The sequence below is a fragment of the Clarias gariepinus genome, chromosome 9, assembly GCF_024256425.1.
Source record: "Clarias gariepinus isolate MV-2021 ecotype Netherlands chromosome 9, CGAR_prim_01v2, whole genome shotgun sequence".
Lineage (NCBI taxonomy): Eukaryota > Metazoa > Chordata > Actinopteri > Siluriformes > Clariidae > Clarias > Clarias gariepinus.
In genome coordinates, this window is record NC_071108.1 from 7,795,522 (window position 1) to 7,808,145 (window position 12,624).

General features: G+C 40.5%; 1 protein-coding gene across 1 annotated transcript in view; it reads left to right on the top strand.

Moving 5' to 3' along the window:
• The first annotated feature begins 5,719 nt into the window (after nt 1-5,719).
• Nucleotides 5,720-12,624, top strand: part of traf1 (TNF receptor-associated factor 1) — a 37,740-nt gene continuing 30,835 nt past the window's right edge. Inside the window, exons 1-2 of the mRNA XM_053504930.1 lie at nt 5,720-5,972; nt 10,691-10,772. Coding sequence (XP_053360905.1) covers nt 5,773-5,972; nt 10,691-10,772 — 282 coding nt within the window. The 5' untranslated portion in view covers nt 5,720-5,772. The remainder of the gene's footprint in view (nt 5,973-10,690; nt 10,773-12,624) is intronic.

Sequence of the window (12,624 nt, forward strand, 5' to 3'; positions counted from 1 at the left end):
ACCAGAGGCGAAATTTGAATCCCAAACCCAGGAGGCATGAGGTGACCGTGCTAAACACTAAGCCACCATGCTGCCTAATAAATATACCTTTATAATTAAAGAAATCAGTTTAATGCATACAGCGGCATGGTGGCAAAGTGGACCACTGTAGTCGCCTTGCACCACTAGGGTTCTGGGTTCGATTCACAGCCAGGTTCAATTCCTGTCTCATGCAGTTTGCATGTTCTACCTGGTTTCCTCTCTCACAGTTCAAAAACATGCAGATTAGGCTAATTGGTCTTTTCAAATTTCCCATAGTGTGTGTGTGTGTGTGTGTGTGTGCTAGACTGCCACCCAATGCAGGGTGTACCCAATCTCATGCCTTTAGTCTCCTGCTATAGGCTCCATGGCCCCCTGTGACCCTGTATACAAGATAAAGCGGTACAGACGATCGTAAGTGAGTGAGTTTAATGGCACATAGTCATTACCGATTCATTGATTCAACATTTACTGCACATTTTATGTGTGCATTTGTGTTTTCTTTCCCAAGCCTAATTACTATCAACAATGTTGAGTCTTGTAGTCTTGTATTCTTGGAACAGGTGTTACACAGGGTAACAAGTTTTCTGCAAGATGGCATTTATAGAAAGAATCTTTACGTACTGTATAATCAAAGCCTGGAACAATACATGTACCACTCATCACCAGAACGATCACTGTTAACATCCTGTTAACATGCTTTTCAGTTATGGGAATCTCATATTGTGTAATTTTGGAGCCAGACACCACCTGTTTGCCTTATCTGTGTTATGAACATTTTGGTAACTGGATACTCTCTTTTAGATAAGCTGTTCTCAAGATGAAAGAAAAGAGACGCTGGTAAGAGAACATATGTTTATAGATACTATATTGTAACAGGATGTGATCATTTGTTCTATGCTTGTTTAATGTAAATGATTACCTGTCGAATAGACTGGCCTATTCTTTATTTATTTTTTTATATAACTGCAAATAATAATTTGTGTTTTATTACTTTAAAATAATGCTAAAGTTCATAATTTGTTCATTTGTTAATATAACTAATGTAGTACCTTATATTAGTTAAGGCAACCTCAGTGTAAACCGTCCATATACTAAAAGACAGAAATCATACTGACTGAATCGGTCTCATTTATCTGGACCTCTTTATCTAGCTCAAACTGATCAATTATTTATGTCGATTTCTTATTGGGGTTTCAAAGACCATCTGTTCAGCAATATTCAGAGTAGGGTACAAAAGCATTCGGCTAAGAAGAAGAAAACTCCAGCTCATCTGTAACAGAGAAGACAAAAGCCAACCTGACCTCTGACCTATTTGTGTAAATGGTTCAGTTTGTCCAGCAGTTGGCATTTCTACACACTGACGCGAAAATGTCGTGATGGGCCTCAGGCCGATCTTAGCGTTCGCACGATGAGCTCTGGTCCCTCTGGAAGACATTTCATAAGAGCTTGTCTTTTTGACTCTTGTGTGAAGGGAATGATATTTAGATAGTAAAATAAAGACTGCAGAATAACCGAACTCTAGTGTTACATCCACTTATGAAAACTGTCCGTTAAATACTAGATCCTGAAGTTACGTCGATTTTTAGGATAGATTATTCTTTTTCATGAGTGTCTGCACGAGGCATTCTTATTGATTCCTTTGACATGTGTTTCATGCATGCTCTACACTCAAGGTACTGTATAGGGATGTAAAACCATTTAGAAAGATTATATTTCTGGGTAAATCATGAACTTTCCAAGTCGGCCTATTCATATAGATCCCACATAACTCTCAACTGGGCTTGAACTGGACCTACCATCTATTATCTGCATTAGGCCTGACACATGGTCGAACAGTTGGACCCACATTTAGGACCCAAGAAGCCAAGCAGTCTGGCCCCCACGTGGGTTAAATGAACAGAAAGATACAGAAGCTGCTACACTGAGGGGCTTTTATGGGCTGGAAGTAGGCAAAGACTGGGTGTTATTTGGATTGAACATATACAGAATAAATAAGCCACAACAAAATAAACCTTTCTTAAAAATCAGATTTAGGATAAAAAGTTAATCTACAGCTTTCCAGGTTTTGCCCGGGGTGTGGAGTTTCTGTTCTTCTTTGGGAGGAAACCCACCAAGCATGGGGAGAACATGCAAACGCCATGCACACAGACCTGAGGCAGGAATCGAACACAGACCCTTCAGGGTTAAGGGTTTGATTCCCACCTCGGGAATGTGTGCATGGAGCTTGCATGTTCTCCATGAACTACAGTTTCCGCCCACAGACCAAAGACATGCAGAATTAAGCAAATTTGTGTTTCCAAATTGTCCTGAGTATGTAAAAGCGTGTGTGCTTATGTACCCTGTGATGTACTAACACACTGTTGTGTGTGCTCAGTCAAGTCCCCGGGGCCCCTGTGACCCTGTACTGATTAAGATGGTATAGTGAGTGAATGAGTGAGTGAGTGACTAATGGAAATCCCAGTCAGCCTACAATGAGTGTCTTTGGACTGTGGCCAAGAGACCCAGACGATGGGTAGTCCCAAAAAGAACAGGGACCGCATGTAAACTCCACACACACACACACACCAGAGATAATATTCAAATCAAAGTTGTTGAGGTGTGAGACATTGACCACTGAGCCACAATGCCCTATTATTAATATCATTATTATGATAATGATGATGATGGTGGTGTTGGTTGTGATGACTGTCAGTCCCTTTTTGAATAAGTCTAACAGGTGTTGATGTAGAGGACAGGTACATGACTGTCTAAATGTCAGAGTGAGGTATGTTTACTATATTTGGGGATTTTCCGCATTCAGGGACGGATATGACGTAAATAGAGAATGTAAGAGAGACAGAGAGACAGAGAGATTCCCCCTGATTACAGCATTAAAATTTTATAAACATTTAAAATCAAGTAATGAAATCACCCTGCAGTATGAAGCATTGAAAGCCCATGAGCTCAGTCCTAAACCTAGTTCCCTCTGTCAGCTGGTCCTGATATCCACTAACACGCTAACCCTTAACACACCACAGTCTAATCAGAGTCACACACGTTACTGATCCGATGAGGACAGCGTATCCGGAGCACTGGAACAGTCACATCCAAACCCAGTCCAGACTACACTGCTATCGGACCTTAAAGAGAGAGTATGATTTGGCGGTGTATCTCTTTAACGTCATAGATACAGTATAAAGCAGAGACACATCCTGACCAGGTACAGGTTGTGGATGTGAACCGACACAGGAGAAGCGGTTTGCCCCCCAGACAGCAAAGACTGGGTGCACTAGATGTGTCTGTGACTTCGTTCGCATGGCATTTACTTGCAACTCATGAGAGCGTTTAAATATTATTATTATTATTTTTTTTTAAATACAACGCCATCCGTTGAATTTAGGAAATTTCGAAAAAAAAATTGTGCGCAGAATAAAGGTGTGAGAGAAAACATGCGAGTCTTCAGGTCTCCTGACTGAATGATTGTTGTAGCCCTAATGTGCGATCCCCTTAGTGACGGGGAGGAATTGGATACGACTAAATTAGGTAGAAAATCAGGGAAAATCCCAACAAAAAAATACATTTGTTTAGTAAGTTTACGTGTGAAAAAACATTTTCCTCAGACAAAAATTACAAAACTCAACTTGATGTATTCAATTCAATTCAATTTGCATAGCAATAAAAACAATTATTTTGCTTTTAACAATTGTCATTGTCACAAAGCAGAGTTACACAATCAAAAGAATTATTAAAGTTTGTAATGTGTTCTATTACTAAACTTACGTCACCCCAAATAACCTTTTCTTCACAAAAATCTTCAATGTACAGACACGCCAACTTAACGGTTTTATCATATGCCTAGATGTGTAGATGTGTATAATGTTTATTATATGTTAATAAATGCAGAATGATATTATATATAATTTAGACAGGGACAGAGAGACAGAAAGAGTGATAGAGAAACAGTGAGGGAGACAGAGAGAGAGACACACAGACGGAGAGACAGAGAGGGACAGACAGAAAGATGGAGAGAGGGAGAGACAGAGAGATAAAGAGAGACAAACAGAGAGAGAGAAAGACAGATGGAGAGACAGAAAGAGACAGACAGAAAGATGGAGAGTGGGAGAGACAGAGAGATAAAGAGAGACAGACAGAGAGACAGACAGAAAGATTGAGAGAGACAGAGAGATAAAGAGAGACAGACAGAGAGGCACAGATGGAGAGACAGAGAGAGACAGACAGAAGGATGGAGAGAGAGAGACAGAGAGATAAAGAGAGACAGACAGGGACAAAGACAGACACAGACAGAGAGACAAGGAGAGACAGACAGAAGGATGGAGAGAGAGAGACAGAGAGATAAAGAGAGACAGACAGATACAGATGGAGAGACAGAGAGAGACAGACAGAAAAATGGAGAGAGAGAGAGACAGAGAGATAAAGAGAGACAGACAGAGATAGAGACAGACAGAGAGACAGAAAGATGGAGAGAGGGAGAGAGAGATAAAGAGAGACAGGCAGAGACAAAGACAGACACAGACGGAGAGACAGAGAGAGACAGATAGAAAGATGGAGAGACAGAGAGAGACAGACAGAAAAATGGAGAGAGAGAGGGACAGAGAGATAAAAAGAGACAGACAGAGAGAGAGACACAGATGGAGAGACAGAAAGAGACAGACAGAAAGATGGAGAGAGAGATAAAGAGAGACAGACAGAGACAAAGACAGACACAGACGGAGAGACATAGAGAGACAGACAGAAAGATGGAGAGACAGAGAGAGACAGACAGAAAGATGGAGAGACAGAGAGAGACAGACAGAAAGATGGAGAGAGAGATAAAGAGAGACAGACAGAGACAAAGACAGACACAGACGGAGAGACAGAGAGAGACAGACAGAAAGATGGAGAGACAGAGAGAGACAGACAGAAAGATGGAGAGACAGAGAGAGACAGACAGAAAGATGGAGAGAGGGAGAGAGAGATAAAGAGAGACAAACAGAGACAAAGACAGACACAGATGGAGAGACAGAGAGAGACAGAGAGAGACAGACAGAACGATGAAGAGAGAGAAAGAGACAAAGAGAGAATGAGAGAAAGACAGTCAGAGAGATAGTTAGTTGTTGATATTGTTATTAATATTGGCGTTATTTTTTTTCTGGGGTTTGTTTTTCTTGTGCGTAACTAATATAATATTATTTCATATCCAATATGTTTATGATGTTTATATAGGTTTATACATTCAGATTGATGTTATTTATAATGTAATTAATGTTTTTATAATTGCTTTGGCAATAATGTAATATTTTAGTAAACATTCATGCCAATAAAGCTCTTCTGAACTGAACTGATAGAGAGACAGAGTTTTATATACTGTGTGTGTGTGTGTGTGTGTGTGTGTGATTAGAGAGGACATGAAGTTAGTCGGTGTGAGAGGAGAGGATGCAGAGGACAGGGTTAGATGGAGGCAGATGATTCGCTCATGACCCCAGAAAGGGAGCAGCCGAAAGGCAGTGAGGAAGATTTCTTAATAATAATTCGAATCGAAAGTTAAAATAGTGCTGAGTGTGCTCACTCACTCCACTTCTCCGCTGTACCGAGCGCCTACAAGTAAAGAGAGCTTGTTATTTCCGGTGGGGAAACCCGCACTGAAATTTACCCGGAAACCCCCTCCCGCCCCCCCTCACACCATACATGACGTCATTGGTTCCCCGCAGTGTTTGTATTAGTCGCAGCCGACAGCGCGGTGAGTTTTAGTGAAGGAAAACTGACAGCTCGGAGATGAACGGAATCGCTCTGGCTCCTCTCGTGTCGAGCTCTCCGGGTGAGAACGAGTACCCGTCCGGCTTCCCGCAGAGCATCTGTGATGAGGTCCCGGCGCCCAAGTACCTGTGCAGCCACTGCGACTGCGTGCTGAACGGAGCGCACCAGAGCGCGTGCGGCCACCGTTACTGCCTCGCGTGCGTTCACTGGCTCATCAGGTAAGCGCGAGCTCGCTCGCTCACGCAGCAGCAGCAGCAGGGCCTGAGTGCAGGACTTCCTGTGCACAAACTTATGACAAACAATGTTATAAGGAGGAAGAAAGAAAAAAAAATATGCATTTATTTACTTATTGCTTTAGGACATGTTTTTCATTCTTAACCTTTAAAAAAAAAAATGGCTCAGGTTTTTCATATTCTGTTTTTGAATTGTTCATTTTGAATTGCACTTTGGAAGAAACTGCAGTGTAGATGGAATTAAAATGTTTTTGATTTTTAAGACAACGCAGGACATCAGATACTCTAGTTTCCTCCGACAGTCCAAAGATATTCCAAAGTTTGCCTATAGTCTGTGAATGAGCGTGCCTGTCTAGGGTGTACCCCGCCTGGGATGGGACCCTGTATACAGGATAAAGTGGATGTGATGAGATGATGAGACCCTGGTACTCACTGCATAACATCCTGCATCCATCCGTCCGTCCATCTAAAATCCTCTGTCGTCCAACTACGGAGGACAATGGTGATTACCACTGTACTGTATTTATTCCCAACACTTAAACACGCTTTCACACACTACAGGCAATTTGGGAACGGCAGTTAGCCTAATGTTCATTTGTTTGTACTGTGAAAGGAAACTGGAATACCTGGAGGAAACCCACAGAACATGTAAACTCTACTCCCACACTCAGAGACAGGAATTTAACCCGAACCCTGGCGGTGCAAGGTGACAGTGACAATCACTTAAGTGACCGTGCCGCCTCATAACGTCTTCAGGACGTCTTCGTAAAACTCCTAATACTAAAATCATCTTTAGTGCGTCTTTACAGAGTAATGACATTTTTGTATCTTTACATTTTTGCAAAGATCTTCTGTAAGGTTTTAGAATACGATGTGAACTCGTGCCGCTATATGCATGAAACAACCCCCTTATTGTGCTTCCTGATTACTTAATCTGGTAACACTTCCTATGGCCCGTGTCCAGACAAATATACACAGCTTGTGTCTGCTGGAACCCTTTTGTTTAACCTGAAAATGCAAATGTATGTCTTATCGTTTGTCTGTCTCCAGGTCTCCATATGACTTTATTTATATATATATATATATATATATTAAATATATGGGATGTACATTACCTGGGCAAACATTTAAATATGATCTCTTACCTTTAGACATCATGCATTCGTGCATCTCTGTTCCGGCACTGCATCCAGTGACTGGGGTTTGGGCATTGGCTAGGAATCAAACTTGGGCTCCTGGGACATTAATGCCTGTAAATGTGTAGGGATGTACTTTAGATCAGATTAGTTCATTTCCAAATGTAAATTTATTTAATATCTTGTTTTCCCTATGAGACCACTGATGGCCATAACATATTGACGTCTCAACGATTTCCAGAAATGTGTGGGTGGAGGTGGCAGTAAAAACAACACCAACCTCGCAGCACACACACGCACAAAAGATATGATCATCATAATGGTTGATGATCAGTCATCATATTATCTATCGTGCACCCACTATGCATCATCAGAATAAAACATCCTGTTTCCCTGGCAACTTTGTGTACTGCACTAAATTTTCTACCTTCATCATACCTACAGGATATATGAATAAATCTTATGCACAGTAGACTTTTTATACTTATTTTGTCTTAGATATTTATTTTATGAAATCTGCATCATTGGATTGATGAAAAAAATCGTTTAAAAATAATAAGAAAAAAAAACAGGCTGTCAGGGATTACCTGGAAAAATCAGAAGCTAGAAAAAATTTTCTCAAAGATGCTCAGAAAAAAAAATCCTTTCTGGCAAAACAATTCACAATGTATATGTTGCATGTTTATAAATAAAGGGGTTATCACAAATAATATTGACTTTGTAGTTTCTTTTATGTAGAAGACCTATATTGTCATCATTTTTACAGAAGCCATTGCTTTATTGCATTTCTCTACCTCTGCCTAAGACCTGTGCATGATGCTGTGTACAAAAACAGTGGTTTTTGTACACAGCATTATGGTGTGAAAAAGTATTTGCCCCCTTCCTGATTTCTTATTCTTTTGCATGTTTGTCACACTTAAATGTTTCTGCTCATCAAAAACCGTTAACTATTAGTCAAAGATAACATAATTAAACACAAAATGCAGTTTTTAAATGATGGTTTTTATTATTTAGGGAGAAAAAAATTCCAAACCTACATGGCCCTGTGTGAAAAAGTAATTTCCCCCCTTTTTAAAACATGAGTTCATTTTCTGTAGTCACCCCCAGGCCTGATTACTGCCACACCTGTTTCAATCAAGAAATCACTTAAATAGGAGCTACCTGACACAGAGAAGTAGAGCAAAAGCACCTCAAAAGCTAGACATCATGCCAAGATCCAAAGAAATTCAGGAACAAATGAGAACAAAAGTAATTGAGATCTATCAGTCAGGTAAAGGTTATAAAGCCATTTCTAAAGCTTTGGGACTCCAGCGAACCACAGTGAGAGCCATTATCCACAAATGGCAAAAACATGGAACAGTGGTGAACCTTCCCAGGAGTGGCTGGCCGACCAAAATTACCCCAAGAGCGCAGAGACAACTCATCCGAGAGGCCACAAAAGACCCCAGGACAACATCTAAAGAACTGCAGGCCTCACTTGCCTCAATTAAGGTCAGTGTTCACGACTCCACCATAAGAAAGAGACTGGGCAAAAACGGCCTGCATGGCAGATTTCCAGGGCGCAAACCACTTTTAAGCAAAAAGAACATTAAGGCTCGTCTCAATTTTGCTAAAAAACATCTCAATGATTGCCAAGACTTTTGGGAAAATACCTTGTGGACCGATGAGACAAAAGTTGGAAGGTGCGTGTCCCGTTACATCTGGCGTAAAAGTAACACAGCATTTCAGAAAAAGAACATCATACCAACAGTAAAATATGGTGGTGGTGGTAGTGTGATGGTCTGGGGTTGTTTTGCTGCTTCAGGACCTGGAAGGCTTGCTGTGATAGATGGAACCATGAATTCTACTGTCTACCAAAAAATCCTGAAGGAGAATGTCCGGCCATCTGTTCGTCAACTCAAGCTGAAGCGATCTTGGGTGCTGCAGCAGAACAATGACCTAAAACACACCAGCAAATCCACCTCTGAATGGCTGAAGAAAAACAAAATGAAGACTTTGGAGTGGCCTAGTCAAAGTCCTGACCTGACTCCTATTGAGATGTTGTGGCATGACCTTAAAAAGGCGGTTCATGCTAGAAAACCCTCAAATAAAGCTGAATTACAACAATTCTGCAAAGATGAGTGGGCCAAAATTCCTCCAGAGCGCTGTAAAAGACTCGTTGCAAGTTATCGCAAACGCTTGATTGCAGTTATTGCTGCTAAGGGTGGCCCAACCAGTTATTAGGTTTAGGGGGCAATTACTTTTTCACACAGGGCCATGTAGGTTTGGATTTTTTTTCTCCCTAAATAATAAAAACCATCATTTAAAAACTGCATTTTGTGTATACTTGTGTTACCTTTGACTAATAGTTAAATGTGTTTGATAATCAGAAACATTTTGTGTGACAAACATGCAAAAGAATAAGAAATCAGGAAGGGGGCAAATAGTTTTTCACACCACTGTATATAGACACACACACTCTTTATTAATGATGCGCACAAAATCCGGGAGATAAACTAAATACTGCCAAGTGCAATGCAACATGATCTACAGTACATCAATGTTTTAGTAGCAGCTTTTTTTCAGCATCCTTACAGACTATACAGATCTTTAGTATAGTTTGTTTGGACATGCTGTGAAATTGCACGTGCGTAAAATTTGACACAAAACACAGAAAGAGTTTACCTGCATCTGAAAAACTGGAACTGTGGTACAGATCATGTAAAAAGTGTGAAACCCACATGTGTAAATGGCTCGAGTGAATCATCAACAGTAGAGGTTAGATATTGTGCTAAGGGCCTCAGAGCCGGGTTAAAATAAAAGTGAAAATGGACTGAGTGGTAAATAAGTGCAAAGAAAAACCCAAGGGTAGTCCTCAAACACATGCTGACCTATTTCCATTGCAACTGTTCCTGTTTATTGTGTATCTCGTCACGTACTGTATTATAGTCTACTTGAAAGGTAGAATCGCGTGAAATGTCCATAAAGGATCTTCTGATACTTCCACATTCAGTGATCTGTCACTCTATGGGCGGTTTCGCTATGAAACAGTTTTATACTCATGATTTTTTTATTTTAATTAATTATTGCTAGGTAATGAAAAGTTGTATTAGGTTCAAATGTAATTAACTTGAATGAAGTGACCTTCAGAACAATTTACTGTATGACTTAGAAGAAATATGAAAATGCAATGCTCCACATGACTAACCTAAAAAAAAAAAAAAGTATCATTCACGGGATGTACTGTACAGTATGTGGGGACTGCGCCGAAAAAGTACCAAAGCTAGAAAGTTGGGGAACTTTTGAAGGTTATTTAGAAAATGACTGGGAAAAAAGTTTTTAAGTAGTACTGTACTGTATGCCATCACGAAGTCAAACCATTAAACAATCAAACAACATGAAAATGAACTCCAGAGTGTATTTACTGTGACAGTCATAATTTGTTTAAATGTTTAGTTTATGCCCAATTAATTGCGTAATTAACTGATTTGTTCATTTTGCTTCATTGTTCTTTGTTTGTTTTGAAATGATTTCATACTTATCTTCTCATGTTCATTGTTTGCTGTTCTTGTTCTTACTTTGTAACAGAAACAACAAAAATCTTGTGTGTACAAAGTGTAAAGACGACCCAAACCTGCAAACCAACCACAGCCTGTTGACTCTCGACCAGGTATGTACAGAATCAGTACAGTATGTACAGAATCATTTCCATTCATTGATTCATTGATTCATCTTTAGTAGCTTCATTCATCTTGATTATTTTATCTCTTAATTATGGGCACTAATATTCGCCAGAAAATGTTTTTCTAGTCAGTGGATTAGTTAATTACTATTTTCTGTGACAGCAAAACTATCAAATTATACCCTGCATATTTGGATGTGTTTATAGGAGAAGAAATTTGGGCCAAAATCTGTCGAAAGTCGAATAGAAGTAAAAGATGAAATGATCAGCTGTCTGTATATCATATCTTTAAACTCTATGCTTATGTAAAACAATCATGTTCAGTAATTTTGTGGTGTTTTATTACTGACTACACCACATCAGACACCATGTGATATACTGTACTGTAAGACCACCACAGGACAACCACTGGTATATTATTTGGATCACTCGAAGCAAAGCAGTGGCTCTACCATGATAGGGCCATCTTGCGTGTTCCTGATACGAGTGCTCTGCTGGGATTTTGAAAACAACTTAGTGTCACCCTGAGGAGTTGAGAAACGTTACACAGTTAAGACAGTCAAAAGTTTGGACTAATTAAATGGTCTTTCCATTCCTATCTCCTATCTATCATTGCACAACAATGCTAAAGGCATCCTGTTCCTTTGGACAGTTGATATTGAGATGTATCTACCCTTATGCTCTGTAAAGCCTTCATAAGGCTCTAATCTGAGGTGCTGTTTGTTAATTGGTGGTTTCTGATTCTGGTAACTCTAAATAATCTTCTTCTTTGCAGCAGAGGTAAGTTTCGGTCTTCAAGAGAAGGTCTTCATGAGAGCCAGTTTCATCATGGTGCTTGATGGGTTTTGCAAACGCACTCGACACAACACTGCTCTTGCAAGAACTATTCCAGAACAGCCGACCTTCTTGACTTAAAATAACAATTAGCTGTTGTAGTGGTTACTTTTTTTATATATATATATATATTTTTGTTTTTTTTTCCAATTTTCTCCCCAATATTAGTCGTAGCCAATTCCTCCCCGTCACTAGGGGGCTCCCACATTAAGGCTACCACCACCACTCAGCCGGGAGGTCGAAGACTATCCCGCTAGCCGCTCCTTCCGTGTGCGCGAACTCACAGATGCCCCTGATTGGCTGTAGAGCCGTGATTAATGTGGAAGCGCAAGTACCTCTAGCCCCTCCCCCCTGAGAGAGCTCGGCCAATCAGCTGTCTCTGTGCCTCCGGCTGTGAGAGGAAAACAGCATCACCCGGGGTTCGAACCAGCGCTCCCCGGATGATAGGGCGAGCACTTTACCACTGCGCCACTCGGAGGCCTCGTTGTAATGGTTACTTAATTATAAAATTCCGTATGTGTTATTTCATCGTTTTTTTATAATATAGTATAATATAATATATTTATAATATTTTTTATAGTATTGTTATAATATCACCCAAAAAAAATCAAAAACATTGAAGTCTAAGGAGCGGCACAGTGGCATAGTCGTTAGCACTGTCGCTCAAGGGTCTGGGTTTGATTCCCACCTAGGGTCTGTATGCATGGAGTTTGCATGTTCTCCCCGTGCTTGGTGGGTGTTCTCCCACAGTCCAAAGACATGTAGATTAGGCTAATCAGGGTTCCCAAATTGCCTGGAGTGTGTGAGTGAATAAGTGTGTGTATGTGCCTCGTAATAGATTGGCACCCTGTCCAGGGTGTACCCCGCCTCGTGTCCTGGAATAGGCTCCAGGCCCCTCATGACCCTAGTGATTTAGAAGGTGTGTCCAAACGTCTGACTGGTACTGTACAGAGTTATAGCCTCCGTGTAGAGAAGGTATACATAGAGTAGCAACTGCACACCTATC